Source organism: Anser anser (assembly GCF_964211835.1).
Source record: "Anser anser genome assembly, chromosome: 3".
Taxonomy (NCBI): Eukaryota; Metazoa; Chordata; class Aves; order Anseriformes; family Anatidae; genus Anser; species Anser anser.
Genome location: NC_139722.1, coordinates 104,176,947 through 104,193,692, shown reverse-complemented (window position 1 = coordinate 104,193,692; position 16,746 = coordinate 104,176,947). Strand labels below are relative to the sequence as shown.

Here is a 16,746-nt window from a genome sequence, read left to right as displayed (position 1 = left end):
ACTAGCTTTATTGTGGTGAAACACTCATCTTATTATGGTATGCGGCAGAACTTCTAAAGGTTATTATTATTATTTTCAGATGAGGGGAATATTTAAATCATGTATTAAGGATGGAAAACCATGCATACAGAGCAAAGGAAATAGCAGAATTAATGATGCCTCCACAGCTCCCCTGAGAGGATGTTTTACAGTCTGTGGTTACCAAATATGTGTTCTTCAGAAGGGAGAGCTGTTACTTGACAGGTGGTCATTCTTTCCTTTGTTTTTTCCCCCTTCTAAAAATTTGCTGTGTGGTTGCATGCTTTGTTTCTTGCATAATATCCACGTTTGTCTCTGATAGTCGTCAGCACGTAATCTTTCACAAACAGTAAGATATTTTTTTAAGAGTGGAATCAGATCAAATGGCAACATCTTGATTTTATGTGATAAAATTAAGGCCCTGAGAGACTGAGTTTTACTTAAACAGGTATCAAAAAAGAATATATTTTGATTCTTCAGAACATTTAGTAATTCTAAACACAGGCCTGATAAATTTTAGTTAATTCTAAACATAGTGCAAGCATCCAGTGTTTTTTGGCAGTCAAATAACGGCATTTTGAGTTGTATGTGAAATAAAAAGGAATGCAAAGTTTGATCTTGTCTGTCAGAAATGTGATTTTTGTTGTCTTGGTTCCAGCTCTGTGACAGCATGAAGGATGGAATCTAAGCAGCATTCAGCTTTTTAAGCATAAGACCACCTTTTTTCTCTTTTGTTAGCCCTTCAGATTTTTTAAATGTCGCAATTTATTTATTTTTTTGGTCTACTCTTGTTTTCCTCCTAGAGCATTTCCACCACACTTTACTAGGTGAAACAGGAGTCCAATGGTAAAGATTTTACTGACAGTGCTAGAAGAATTGCATCAGAATTACATAGCAGGATGAATTAAAGTTCAACATTTCATTTTTTCTGTAGTATAACAATATTAAAATATAGGGTGGTTCACTGAAACTCTTGTGATGAGAAAGAATGGTGACATTAAAAATAATAGCCATATTTTGGTGTAGTGTGGAAGTGTTGCCCAGATCTGCAGTGAGTGTTTAATGAATGCAGGTATTACTTTTCATCTGAGTCTTGGGGGGTGGAACAGAACTATCTTCTATGTTTGGGAAAGATATTTTACTTCCATCTCTGATTTTACAATTTGCGTTGAAGGATCTTTTGTCGTAGCTGTAGCCAAAAATGGTTGGATGGTCTCCAGTTGACCTAGATGAGAACAGATTATTATTATTATTATTTTTACCCAGGATAAATAGGATTCAAAATATTGTGTCTGCATGTACAACTGTAAAGGAATTTGTGGACGTACTTCTGATTTTTGGAAAACAACAGATTCTTAAACTGTACAGACAGATGTTGGCAATTAATTGTTCATCAGGAAAACATGTTAAAAATGTTCTGAATGAAAACTGAATCTTAACTGCTGAAACTGAAAAGGGTATTTGTGGCTTAATTTTTTTACTTTGCCTTAAATAATGTTCAGCTGTTACCGCTGTTGACTACCGTGTTTTGTCCCTGGTTTCCTCCAAATAGACAAGAAACTGCAAGAAAGCTTTCTTGTGCTGTTTTGCCAATCTTAGGTGGGTAGAGATAAAAGGAGACTTTTGTCTCTTTTCCACTAAGTTAGTCTTTAAACACCTTTGTCTTGATGACTGCCAATTATTTCTACTTTTTTTTCAGTAGTAATGTTTATTTTGGGAGGAACATTCTCTCACACCTCTTTTCTGGAGATTTTTGAAACATCTACTTGTGGTCTGTCTTAACTCAGAAATGCTATGTACACATTTCATAATCACAGTGGATAAAAGCCAGTTGAAAATAGTTTGGATTTGGATTTGGACTGAACCTGTAAAATAAAAACACTTGTTAAGTTACTTTCATGAATTTAGCAGAAATTTCAAAACTGCAGAATGCCTTTAAAAACATGTCCATCAGTGTATTGTATTTTGCTTTCTTCTTGTTTGTTTTGTTTGTGTTTGCGAGGACGGTGTTAGTAGGAATTGCAGAAACTTTTGGTAGTATGAGTGACAGCTTCTTAGGTCAAGTGTTTTTTCTCCTTTGCAAGGGAAAGCTCTGTGTGTATTCTTATATTATTTTTTTCAAGTGGACCCACGTGAACCTAATGAGGTTCTACAAAGCCAAGTGCAAGGTGATGGACATATGGGTCAGGGCAATCCCAGACATGAGTATAGACTGGGAGAAGAACTCGTTGAGAGCAGCCCTGCAGAGAAGGACTTGGGGGTTCTGGTCTGATGGACAAAAAGCTTGACATGAGCCAGCAGTGTGTACTCGCAGCCCAGGAAGCCAACTGCATCCTGGGCTGCATCAACAGAGGTGTGACCAGCAGGGAAGGGAGGGGATTGTCCCCCACTGCTCTGCCCTTGTGGGGCTTGCACCTGGAGCTCTGTGTCCAGGTCAGGGGCCCCCAGCACAAGAAGGACGTGGGGCTGTTGGAGCAGGTCCACAGATGGTCTGCTAAGATGATCAGAGGGCTGGAGCACCTCTCCTATGAAGAAGGCTGAGAGAGCTGGGGGCGTTCAGCCTGGAGAAGAGAAGGCTCTGGTGAGACCCCATCGCAGCCTTTCAATACTTAAGAGGGGGCTTATAAAAAAGATAGAGAGCGGCATTTTTCAGGCAGATAATGACAGGACAAGGGGAATGGTTTTAAACTAAAAGAGGGGAGAATTAGATTAGATGTTAGGAGGAAATTCTTCACTCAGAGGGTGGTGAGGCACTGGCACAGGTTGCCCAGAGAAGCTGTGGATGCCCCATCCCTGGATGTGTTCAAGGCCAGGCTGGATGGGGCCTTGGGCAACCTGATCTGGTGGGAGGTGTCAGAGATGTTGGAACTAGGTGATCTTTAAAGTCCCTTCCAACCCAAGCCATTCTGTGAATCTTTCATATGATTTATAATTATTTTTAACTGATGAAGGAAAAGGTTTTTCTCTTGAGATGGAAAACTAGCTGATGGACGTACGCTGTTTTCCTTTTCAATTCCCTGTTTCTTTTGCAATGAACTTTCACCATTGGTTTTAACAGTTGTGGTGGATACAGCTTTTAGTTTCTGAATCTTTGGACTGATGCAGTATTCTGTGTTGAACGGAGCAGTGGGTAGAAACCTGGTTTTGCTGTGTGCTCACCAAGGAAGCATGTTTTATAATTCCTTTGGGAAGTAAGACATGGATACTTTACTGAGATCTGCCGTGAGAAGATAGAGCCACCCATAAAGCAGCTAATGGCAACAGTGAGACACCGAAAAGATTTTCGAATTCCTTAATATTTTCCTGTTCTGTTTTATTTTTAAATCAATTGTGGGCGTGCATTTTAAATTGCTGCTCTAAGCCTGCAGATGCTTTCTTTAAGCAGTTTTTGATCCTCATCTCACTTTGATTGAATTTAACCCTGTGCATACAGCAGCTCTGGTTCTCTGCAGTTCCCTGTAGTGAGGGGGGGAGAAGGAGCTCAGCCTCTAGTTTCTTCCGCCTAGCCAGCAGGTTAGCCCTGACGAATCTGAATTTCAGGGCCAGCTCTGCAGGCAAAACAGAGAACTGGAGGGTAAGAGAGAGAAAGAGAGCAAGCCAGGAGCATAAGACCAGAATTTCATGTGAGGCACCAATACTGCTCTTTTTTTTTTTTTCCATGTTTGATATCATTCATATTTATAATCAGAATACTAAACTGTATTGGGTTGTCAGCTGTGTCACTGTCCTCCCTGTCACCTCTTCAGGAGAGATGGACTGTTATCTCCAGGAGTTTAAAAATTAAATCCCTTGGTATTAAATATACTGTAAGTAAGGCTAATAATAAGTGCCCTCAAAATGCTGCAGACAGGCGCTATCACCAGTCAAGGAAACTGCAGCTCTTTCTGAAAAAGAGCATTATTTTCTAACTGTTACCTTCATTATGAATCTGTTAACGGAAAGGGGAAGTTAATCGGGGTTGGGGTGTTGTGTACCTGTATAATTTAATAGAACGGCGTTGCAGGGGCCCCTTTGAGCATATTGCATTTTGAAAACCGTTCTCTGGCCTGGAGGTTTGCTGTCTTCATGTGGTGTTGCCAAATCAGTTGCCTGTGAACCTCATAGTCTGGAAAGCCTGAAGTATGAAATTGCTGTCTGAAGATCTGCCTTCCAAGACCCTTGCCTAGGCCAAACTTTCCGTACAAGAGATGGCTGTTGCCACAAGAACAGCAGATGTTTGTACAGCAGACAAACAACATAGATGATAAAAGCAAATTGACCTTTCTTTTTTGTTTTGGAACGAGCTATTTAGAGTACATTCTGAGAGCAGTTCTTTTTTTCTCTTTCTTTGCTTTTCTTGGACTATATCTTTCATCATAGTACTGCTTGACTATACATTGACATTTCTATTGCTACAGATGATTAAAATATATGTATGTTAGGGTTTACTAACATTTCCACGAACACCGATGCTACAAATCATTAAACTGTATCCAAATGTATTCTTGTCTGTTGTATTTTACTGAAGTAGTTTTAATGATGTTTATTTTTCCAGTGTCCCTATGGGAACCCTGGAAGAATCCAAAATGTAATAATTAAAGAATGACAGGCCTTTCCTTACAATATAAAGTGAGGAAGAGTTTTGTGGTTTACATAGCTATGCTGTTGCTTGTTAACAAGATATTTTGTCTTGTATGCTATCCAGGCCTGTAATGGTCAAAAAAAAAAGTTGAAGTCAAGAACTACATGTTTGTTTTCAATCAGTTGTTTTTCAAGTTAAAAGACTTGAATAGAATGTTCTAATTTGTTCAGTTATATACATCGGTAGTGTTAATATTTGTATTGAATCACTTGGAACAGCACAGCTTTTGCTGTCCCAGTAAGGCAGTACATTTTGCTGTCACTTATTTTGCTTATTGCAAGACTTTTTTTTTACTTTTTTTAAAAAAAAAGGTTTTTTTTTTTTTAAGTTTTAAAAGGTTGGTTGAAAGTTTGGGATCTCAGCTTGAGAAAAATACTTCAGTTGAATTACATTTTAAAAGAATAACCTGCACTTTAATTGTACAATTAAATATTTTGAATAAAACGAGTATAAATTAAAGGTAAAAATATTACTAAAATAAGTGCAAATCTCAGTGTCTTGTGGCTACGTCATTACTATTTGGACCTAAAACCTACGTCTGTTTATTTATTTAGGCAAAAGGTGATGTTCTTAGAGTTATAACAAATGTAACTCATGGTAGATTCCTCGCATCTGAAGAATCTTAGAAAAATTGAACAAGTTAAGTCTGATGAAAACTCAAAAAAAATTTGTTACTTTTCAGGGCAAAAATATCAATTGTTGTTATCAATGGCTTGTACAGTCAAATTGTATGATAATCAAAAAAAAAACCTTATTTCCAAATTCATTAGCTGACTATGGAGAGGGTTTATTTGTAAATAGTTCAGCCTACAATTTTTTCCTTGTCAAGTCATTTCAAACCTACCATGACGAACTGGGTACTTGATCTTTCAGTTCATGGACTCTGGCAAGGTAATGAGTTTTTTGAGTTAAATTCTGTTTTAAACTTGTATATGGACACAAACAGTGCTAAATTGATATATATATATGTATGTATATGTATATATATATACACACACACATATACGTATTTATATATACTGTCTTTGCTTTATTTTAAAATAGTCTAAATCTCTAAGTTTAAGAATATAAATTTAGTAAGTCAACCTCATAAAGTCGTGTATTTACTGTAGTGGAATTGTTTGCAAGAGTAAGAGAGAAGTACTAAACCCTTCGTGCTTCAGAGAAACAAAACGTTGGGGAAAAGAATGCTATTGTTTATAGGCACAATAACTATAAAGAACTTCTTTTGTCTGAAACATAATAAGTATTAAATCTTTGACTTGACAATGTATCATTCCGTTTGGATGAGAACATCCAACCTGGTGTTATATAATTCCTATGTCATCTCTTAACATGAGAATTAAGTTGAATGTTGTGTGTTTAATTCTCTTTCCCCCCCCTCAAACCTTGGAAATACAAACTTCAAATGCGGTGGTTTGTATTTCTTAATTTTTTTATGCTATTCTTGTAATGGAGCATAAAAAAATTAAAGTCCAGTTGTTGTTGTTCCCCTCTCACACTGTGTTTTTTTGTTTTGTTCTTCTTTTTTGGGGGGATGGGAGTGTTGGATTTAGGGAGGGGATGAAGGGAGGACAGGTTCTTTTTTATTTTGGGTTCTTTTGGTAAACCCACTTTATACAGGTAGGGTATTTTCCATTGAATGTGTTAATAATGTCCTGTGAGTACAACTGTTCTTGCTTCCAGTAGCAAAGAATTAACTCATAAGTGTCCTCTCTCTTGAAGAAGTGGTCTATAAAAAATACTGCATGATGCATAAATGAGGACAGTATTATCCTTCTGGTCATCTTTCATCAGCATTTTAATTTTATATCAAATGCAATAGAGTTTAGCTGTTTGGCAGAGAAATTGGTATTGTCCAACGGTCCAAAGTGAACTCTTCATTATATTGTTCTTTCCTTTTGCGATCACAGATCACATAAAACACAAATGCAGTGGATGTCTATGATCTCGAAAGACTGTCATTGGACTGTTTTTTTTTTTTTCCCTTTAAAGGCAAAATCCAGTTTTCTCTCACAGCAGTTTCGTCAGAGTTCTACTGGCTATTATTTCCAGCTTTAAACTTTGTTACATTACATTAGAGAATATAGGCATATAAGCAAAATGGTCTGTTGTTTTCAGGACTCTGTTTACACCTATTTTATGTTTCTTTTTTTTGTTTTTTAATGGTTGATATTTTCCTTATTTCAGCAAAACCGTTTACATCTAAAGTGAAACAGATGCGACTACATAAAGAAGACTTTGAGATCCTGAAGGTGATTGGTCGAGGAGCCTTTGGTGAGGTATGTGTGTGAAAAAGGCAAAAGGAAGGATTTGAATATACTTGCTGATCTGCCTCACTGAGGAGAGACAGTTAATAGCCACATACCAATGTGTATGTTTTACATTATTCAGGCAGAAGGGCTATTTTAGGCCAACCTAATACTTAATGCAAGTATATTTTGTTTTATATCTTCTCTGGCAGCCCTTTACAGCTCTTTTTAATCTCTTAACTTTTGAGAGAAGGCAAGTTCACGTGGGCTAAAAGACCATATTTCAGCCATCTGATAAGTCATTTGCTCGACTATAGTTCTTTGAGTCAGCAGATAGAGACCGCTGAGTTACTGATGGTGTAGTCTTTTCCAATCATCCTAATAACTGAATTGTCTGAAAGTAGTTTTCAATAACTTAAATTGCCAGATACTGATACTGACATACTATGAACACAGAGAAATATCTCTATTCTTGTTGCTTTGTTTCCTAAAATTAATATTTGAATTTTTTTCCCTATATTTCTTGCAAGGATTTTACCAAATGTTAGTTTCTGTTTTAGTTGTCACCTACTACTGTCAAACTATAAAATTTTTTTGCTACTTCTGATTAAACCATCTTTTATTTCAAGTTTCAAGCAAGGCTGTTCACCACGAAGTTTTATGGCCACTAGGGATTTCAGAATATACTGGGCTGGGGAAACTCGAATGAATAAACCCTAGCTTTCTGCCCCACTTCTTAAGTTATAATAAGAACATGCTTTGTTCTTCACTTAAGTCACTATTTATACAGAAGGAGCAACATAATGTGTAACGATGCCTAGAATTTTTTAATGGCCAAATGTGTTACAAATGGGAATAATATTCAAAGCTTCTGCAGAAGTTATTCTTTATTGCCTCAAAAAAAGATCTGAGCGCTGAAATCCAAAGTACAAGGAAAAGATTATGAGCAATGTCTTCATTTCTTTTGTAACGGGAAATGTTTTTCAGACTGTTATGTTTTCATTGATATAAGAGCATCTCTGGGGGCTTTGATGGCAGATGAGGAAGAGTTTTCAGGTTTGCTTACGTATTTGCTTAATGTGAAAAATTAGGCTAATAAAGTCTGATTATGGAAGAACAAAGTTCTGTAGGTAGTACTTAAGGAACAGGAATTTTTACTGTAATGTAGTATCCACTTGTGGATAATCGATCTGCAGCCTTAACCTTTGCCGCAAAGAAAATGCTGCATTCACCGTCTTGATGCAAATGTTTCTGCATAAATCACTGACTTTCTCAATGTTGCCATAGTAGCTGCAGCTCAGTTCATGCACAAATCATATAGGATGTAAGAAAAATCACTGTGTGAGTACTTTCTTGTCAGAAGAATCATGCATGAAACCTGCCTCATATTACACTTTTTAAAAGAAGTCATTTTAGTCTGCTGAATCAGCATCAAACTCCGCAGCAGCTAATTCCAACACCCACCCACCCTTGTAGTGCTTTCTAAGGAGGCTTCTTTGCGATGAATCATACCATGGATAGTGAGAGCATAACTTTCCCCATCCTCTTCTGGGGACCGTCCACACAACATGGTAGTTCTCTTTTAGGAACAATGTTTCTTTGTAATGCCCTACCTGAGAAAGACAGCATGACCACTTAATCATCAAAATCTTCAGTAAGGGGAAAACTTAAATTCTTTCAATGAAAATATTTGACTTTATACGTTCTTAAAGTAGGACTTTTAAAATATTTGCAAGCATATATATTAAATCTACTGACTAGTTTAAATACAGGTTTAAAGTCCTACTTAAATATTTGTCTAGGAAAACAAATTATGTATGAAACTACTAGTTTTCTTTCCAAATAACTAGTAAGCATATAAACAAGATTTTTAAAAGGACTTCCAAATTTTGCTGCTACTTTAGCCACCAAGCACCATAATGATATTAAGCTGCAAAATACTTGTTATTATTCAGTAGGTGATAGTAGTTTGCTGAGACAGATTAAGCAGAAGATGGTTTCTTTCCAGGAAACTGTAAACGAGACCAAAGCTTCTCTAGGTTTCTGGGAAGATTAATTCTCATCTCCTGAAGCAGCATAATTCTGAAATTCCATAGACTACGAAGTTTTAGTGCAAGTTTTCATTGGCATAGTCTCAGACTTGTTTTGATTTTGATTTTACACTCCTCGTTTTTTTTTTTTAATTTGCATAGTTAATAAATATTTCCCTTTTTGTTTATGTAAGTTTGATGTAGGCAAAAAATAGTTCAAGTATTGCTTATAACTGTAAGAGGTTCTTGGTTTTCCTTTTCCCTTGAAGTCCATACCCTGCTTGCTGTCACTCTGAGAATGCTTCCTTTTCCCTTCCCTCTCCACGCATACACGTACTTATTTAAAATTTAAAGAGTGCTGCCTTTAGAAAACACAAATGTTTTCCTTGGGAGGAGGATTATCCTAGCTTTGAGAACTAGTCATTCCTAAATTTTGGCATCTAGGTATGAACAGTAACACCCCCCCCCCACCCCCTTCAATCCAGAGGTTGGTCATAAGAGCTAAGACTTTATAAGAAAAGCCAAAGGAGTGTTGTGCTCAGATTGCGTTAATTATTTGACAGATAAGAGGCTGTTAGTTCACTGTATGTTACTTTGAAACTCGGTGCTTGTTTCTGTTGGGCTGGCTACTTTTGAAAAAGCAATATTGGCCTTTTTTCCCCCCTTTTCTTCCCTGTCTTTCCCATCTTTTTCATCTTTCCCCCTGTGAGAAATACAGAGAACTGTTGGAAGAATGAGGAAAAAGCATCTGACTCAACCAAAATGTTTACATCAACACATACCAGTAATTTTTGTTGAGCTGCTCACAGGAAAATATAATTTTAAAAAAGCAACAAACAAAAACACCACAACAAAGAAAAATTTGTGTCCAATCTTAATAAATTCCAGTAGCAAGGCACTTCAGGATAACTACTTAGGAATGATCATCCCTTCTTCTGTCTTGACAATTTCACTGGGGAAGGGAGAACATAAAAACAGCACTCAGTGTACTTGAGCATTCGTACACATAGCATGCAGATGTGTGTGTATGTTTATGTAAACACTGCCTGGCTCTGTAATCACGTTTGAGAATTTTTTGTTACAATTAGAAACCACCTCAGATTGTTCATTGCTGAAGTGTCTGGTCTTTGTTTCACAGTCAAATCCTGAAATAAGCATTGTAGAATTTACTTCCACGAAGCCCTGAGACACACAGAAAGATGCTGTGATTGCAGGAAAATGATGCTGTTTTCATTGTGGTCTTGTGTGTGTTGGGTGGGTGGGGGTGGTGTGGAATATGGATGGATATGGAATAACATGAATGCCTTTGACAGACTAAACGGCTGCTCCTGATTGTAAATGCAGCTGGTAAACACGAGTCTATTTTTGTTCTTTAGTCACTCTTCAGTTCTGGTAGACATTCACAGAAAGCACCAAGCCCTCAATTATTACAAAGCCTACTCTCCAGCTGTTAACCAAAGGCAGTGCTGTATCTCTTTCAGCTGTGTCCAAGTAAATGCTGTATAAGAGACTGGAAAATTAGGCAGCTGTGCAATTAGCGCATGTCATAAGAAATCAAGGGGGGGGCAAATAAAAACACACCCCAACAACAACCAAAGAAAACAAGACCAAACAAAAAAAATGGCCTTTTACTGAGCATGCTAAGGGCAACAAATGAAGCCCTGAAGTTGGAGTAGAAATACCGTGTTCTGCTCACACATCTGGCTGCCTGTCCTCCAATGGTACTGGTGGGATCGGTAAAACTTCACTCAACAACAGCAATCCAGCCAGCTCTATGGCCAGCTTTTTTATTTTTGTCCACAACAATGGCAAAATCCTTAAAAGTGCTTAAGGCAGAATTACACAGTAGCTTCATGTCCCAGACTGCATTATGCAGAAGCTGTCCCTGTCATCCAAGCTATGACACAATTTGAATGCTGACTAGGTTCAGTGTTAAGGTTTTCTCCTCCCACCGTTTCTCATTTAAAAACCCCAATACAGATACAGCTTGTTAGAGATTTAACTAGAAGAATAAAAGGAAACTCAAGTTTCAAATCTGCGTTGTGGGTTATGTATTACCCCAGAGGATTTCCTTCTATGGAAAATTGTGTTGCTCGGTCTTGGGATACCACGCATAGAATAGTGGATGTTATTTATGAAAGAAAATTACAGTCTAAACAATATATTTTTGTGTTTCAAATTTTAAAGTACCTTGAGGGATCCAAGGTCTGGACTTTAGCCTCAGTTTTTGTGCATGAATCAACCTCTAAAAATTTGGGTTCATAAACGGGGTTAAACACATATATCTACTACCTTTCTGTCTTCTCTCCTTTTTTTATTCTTCCCCCTCACCCCAAAGGCAGCAGTATCAACAGCAGGGCTGGTAATGTATTGCTGCACAAATGGGAAGCGACAGCTGCTTTGTCTGGGAATCTATAGCTAAGTAAGAGGTACACTTTTAGATATGCTTAAGTTTAGACATCTGAGTATTGCAATCCTTCAACGTGTACTTTTGCCATATGTATGAAGCTGCTGCAGCTGATGACACATTTGAAGATGGCTGAAAGATGTTTGCATTACGCGTTCTTCAAACTGTCTGATCTTGTATTTTCTGTTATCTTTGTCTTCACACATGGCTAGTTTACTGATTATGAACGAGGCAGAAGGAATGTAGGAATCAACCTTAGTATTTTTTTTTGTCACTGGCCTGCAGGATGAGGATGGTGATAATCTGGGTGACAGCATGCTGGTTTGTAACCGAGTGCACACAGAAATAAATGCATCTCCGTAAGCCTTAGAGATTATTTGAAAGGGAGGAGGCAGAATGGGTTAGTTGGTGAATGGTTATTAAAATGTATTGTATTGATAGTTGAACTTCTCCATAACTGGTATGGTAATACAGTGGTCCGGTCTCATTTTGATCAGCAACTCTGAGTGTGTGTCAGATTATTGATGGCCACTTTGATTAAGACACTTAGCTTTCTGTACCCAGGGAATCCTGAACTGTGAAAACATATTTATGTAAAATTCTTCCCTTCCTCTTTCATAAAAATATTCCATCTTAGCTTTTCATATAAATCAGCAAAACTATAATATTCTCAGAAAAAGACTATATCAGTACGCTTTGCTAATGCAATATTAGATGGGCCTACGGTATCTCATGTTTAACAAACAATGAAGGGGAGTAGAGCTTGTGTTTCCTTACGTTTACTTTTCTAGAAAATGTGAGTTTCAGCATTTCCCTGCCGCTGACAAGAGGCATGATAAAAGGGTTCATTGAACTTCAAGTGGAAAAATATGAAGTAATACTTTACCATATATTTTAGTGCATTTTTTTGAAAGAGTAGAAATTACCCCACAGCAAATCTACAGTAATAATTTGTGTCTAGAACCTAGAATGAGTTGTTTCTTGGTTTTAGAAACTGACTAGTAAGTTGTTGTCTTTTCTTGGTGGGTCTATAACTTAAATTACTGTGTAATACTGGAAGGATGAGTCCAAGAATATCAAGTATACAGCCAGTGATAGCTTCGTGCAGATGATAGAGCAAGAAATGTGGTAGTGTGAAAATACCATTGTTCATCTAGTCACCTAGAAAAATGATGCATAGTGAAAGTGTGATACATAATGAAAGCTTAAAGTAGACTTGGAGCTTTTGCAGAATAAATAGCCCATACTGCTGTGATGATACTCTTTCTGGATAGTGATGCTATGGTATCATGCATGGATAGTAAAGTTGTTTCCAAAACACTGAAGAAAAAAAATTGCAAGGCTTCATAAAAGAAAACATAATGTCTTTTAATGTTTAGGCTTATCTTTTGTTTATCTTTTCCAGGTTGCAGTAGTAAAACTGAAAAATGCAGATAAGGTTTTTGCCATGAAGATACTTAATAAGTGGGAGATGCTGAAGAGAGCTGAAGTAAGATAAATTTTTTTTCTATAATCACATACCCTCTTACTCTAGTGAATTGTTACTTCTTTTTCCATGAGAAGACTCTGTGTATATTCCAATTGAGGAGGTGCTTCAGTACTTACTGGCAATATGAAGATTAATATCAAAATAAGCTTAAAGCAGTTCATGGGAAGGGTTAAGTGGCACGGTGACTTGATTTAGGTGGGGCTGAATGTTTTGTACAGTACACCGTTTCTGTAATTGGCCAAGAATTATGTACTATACAAGCAACCTTATAGTGTATTTATTTCAGTAGTCTTTAGCAAGTATATTTTCTGTGGTATAAGGAAATTACCAAGCTTTAACTCACCATGTGTATTAGTTTGTCAGCATTTGGAATTTAGTCAAGGTCCAATTTTTTGGTTGAAAAATTAGATAAAAGTTTCAAATTTGAGAGCGTGTTTCATAAAAATGTCCCATTTGCAAAAATCTGTGACAGAAAGTTCATTGCTAAAGCATAAGTCCATTCTGTGTTCTGAAAAAACTCTTTCGCTGGTGCTGCTTTGCTTTGGGTTCCTACTTGTATTATATGATTTCACCTTTCATAGAATCCACAGTACCTTTCCATGGATTCCTGTGGAAAGAAACATAAAAAAAAACACTGCACATTAAAATTGGTATATTTGTTTTAAATTGAACGTGTATCTAATTTATTTGAACTTCTTAATCTTTGCATACTAAAAACCAAACCGTCTGAAGTAGACTCCTAAAACTAAAACTCACTAAAAGCAACAAAGTTGTTTGACTATTGTCTCTTCCTCAGTTTGGACGGTGCAAGCAATATCTTGGCTGCCTCAGGGCTACCTTCAATCCGTTCTCTGCCCAGCTTGTATTTGTGTTGGGGATTGCTCTGACCCAGGTGCAGGACCTCGCACTTGGTCTTGTTGAACTTCATAATGTTGGCATGGGCCCACCTCTCAAGCCTGTGAAGGTCTGTCTGGATGCCATCCTTTCCCTCCAGCGTGTGGACTGCACCACACGGCTTGGAGTTATAAGCAAACTTGCTGAAGGTGCGCTTGATCCCACTGACCCATGTCACCAACAAAGGTGGTAAACAGCTCCAGTCCCAATACCAACTCCTGAGGAGCTCCACTTGGACATTGAGCTGTTGACCCACAACTCTTGGAAGCAACCATCTAGCCTTACCCACTGAGTGGTCCATCTGTAAAATCCGTATCTCTCCAATTTAGAGAAAAGGGTATAATGTGGGTCAGTGTCAAGTGCTTTGCACAAGTCCAGGCAGATGATATGTCTGTTGTCCTTCCCCTATCTACCAGTGCGGTAACCCCATTGTACAAGGCCACCAGATTTGTCAGGCATGATCTGCCCTTAGTGAAAACATATTGGCTGTCAACATATATTTCCCTTATTTCCCGTGTGCCTTAGCATAGTTTCCTGGAGCATCTGCTTCACGATGTTGCTTGGCACAGAGGTGAGACTGACTGGCCTGTAGTTCCCTGGGTCTTCCTTTTCCCCCCTTTTTAAAATGGTGGTTATGTTTCCCTTCTTCCAGTCCATGGGAACTTCAGCAGACTGCCACGACTTCTGTAGTGGTTTTATGTGGCAAGGTTTTGGTAGCAGGGGCCATAGGGGTGGCTTCTGTGAGAAGCATCTAGAAGCTGCCCCATGTAAGGCAAGGGCCCTGCTGCTGACCAGAGCTGAGCCAATAAGCGATGTTGTTTTGCGCCTCTGTGAGAGCATATTTAAGAAAGGGGAAAAAAAATGCTGCCACACACTCAGCAGCTGGGAGAGTGAGAGGAGTGAGGAACAGCCTTGCAGGTGCCAAGGTCAGTGAAGAAGAAGGGGGAGAGGTGCTCCAGGCACCGGAGCAGAAGTCCCCTGCGGCCTGTGGTGAGGACCATGGTGAAGCAGGCTGTCCCCCTGCAGCCCATGGAGTACCATGGTGGAGCAGGGTTCCACGCTGTGGCCCATGGAGGAGACCACGGTGGAGCAGGTGGACCTGCACCGACGGAAGCTGCGGCCTGTGGAGGACCCCTGCTGGAGCAGGCCCTGGGCCGGAGCTGCAGCCTGTGGAGAGGAGCCCACGCAGGAGCAGGGGGTCTGGGGGGAGCTGCTGCCCATGGGGGACCCGTGCTGGAGCAGTTTGCTCCTGGGGGATGGACCCCGTGGTACGGAGCCATGTGGGAGCAGTTCTTGAAGAGCTGCTGCCTGTGGGCAGCCCCCGCAGGATCAGTTCAGCAAGGACTGCATCCCGTGGGAGGGACCCCACAGCACAGAGGACGAGAGTGACCAAGAAGGAGCAGCGGAGACTAAGTGCTATAGGCTGACCACAACCCCCATTCCCTTGTTCCCCTGCGCCGCTTGGGGGGAGGAGGTAAAAGAGGGCGGATGGGGGGGAAGGCGTTTTCGGTTTCTTTCCTTTGTGTTTCTCACTTCTCTAGCTTGTTAGTAATAGTCAATGAATCTTACTGTCTCCATACTCTGTGTCTGTTTTGCCCATTACAATAATTGTTGAGTGATCTCCCTGTCCTTATCTCAACCCTTTAGCCCTTTGCATCATATTTTTCTCCCCCTTTCTCTTTGAGGAGGGGGAGTGAGAGAGCAGTTGTGGAGCTCAGCCGCCCACCCAAGTAAAACCACCACAACCTCTCAAATATGATGGATAGTGGCTTAGTTGGATCAGATGACCTCTGGAGGTCTCTGCCAACAATTTAGAAAGACTGTGCCTTACGAAGATGAAGTGTAATGTTGAGATCATGGATTGGGCACAAAAGGCTTTCGGTTCAATCTTCCCCCCACTTATAAAGGTTTCAGTCAGGCCAAATTTGTTATATTCCCAAAAGAATAAGACCCCAGAGATACATACACTGAGTCCACAGAAGAATAAAATGAGTTTGCTACATGTCTGTCTTCCTTTCCTCTGTGAGAAGGTGCTGCTTTGTCCAGTGCCCTGGGAGTTGTGATGGAGGTCCTTAGCCATGTGGCTCTGAGGAGAGCTCTGAAGGGAGAACACAAATGCAACCTTCCTTTTAAGAATAGGTCCATTTATTAGTTACATTAAATCACTATGTCTTAGTGCAGTTGTATTGGTATGAACATGTAAGCCATGTTTAGACTAGTGCAATTGCATCTATTCTAGAATTTACTTCTATTTGGCAGCAGTATAACAGCAAAAAAAAACAACATGAATTTATGTAATTGAACTATGTTATAGCAATTACAGGAACCACTGATACAATCTTTTTTTGGCCATGAATTAATGAAAAGCCCATATACCACTTACTTAGACTCCTTGGCTGTTACTGTCTCAACTGTGATCTACTGTGGTAATAGCTGTTGCTGTCTGCTCTAGGCACGTTGTCCAGAGGTGAGTGTTTAGAGTGCTCAAGGAACGCACAGCCTCCTGTTCTTACATTAAATCATGGCAAAAACAACAGGAATTATATAAACTGTGTAGTAATTAATACTTGAATTGTGTAATAACAAGTAGAGAATCTACATGTCATTTCGTTTATCCTTGTGAGAGCAAGAGTTCTTAATATCTCTTTCTGAAATATGCAGAGTTTACAAACAAGGAAGGAAAAAAAACAAGCTGAAGCATAAACAGTTTTTTTCCCTTTGAAGATGTTCCTCTCTTCTCCCACCCCGAAGTCTATTTTTCATTTAATAACCTTTGACAGTATTTGTTTTTAAGTATTTTTTTTGTTATTTACACAAATTTCACTGCTTATTTCACGCATTATGCTGTGATTAAAGTATGCCACATTTCTTTTCCTTGGTTGTTCGATGTATTCACCAAAATAAGACCTGTTACAGGTTATTTGATTAGAGGAGGGGGAGTTATTTTCTGCTTTGTTTATACTGAATGTATTCTTCTGCATAGCTCAATCTCAAATGCTATATCACTCTTCATTCTTCGCTTTCCAAATCTCACA

At 38.8% G+C, this 16,746-nt stretch overlaps 1 protein-coding gene across 5 annotated transcripts in view; it reads left to right on the top strand.

Moving 5' to 3' along the window:
• The window catches only part of CDC42BPA (CDC42 binding protein kinase alpha), a 162,086-nt gene that overhangs the window by 38,029 nt on the left and 107,311 nt on the right, over positions 1-16,746 (top strand). For all 5 annotated transcript variants that reach the window (XM_083831229.1, XM_083831227.1, XM_083831230.1 and 2 more), the window contains exons 3-4: positions 6,830-6,921; positions 12,734-12,817. In XM_083831229.1, coding sequence (XP_083687355.1) covers positions 6,830-6,921; positions 12,734-12,817 — 176 coding nt within the window. The remainder of the gene's footprint in view (positions 1-6,829; positions 6,922-12,733; positions 12,818-16,746) is intronic.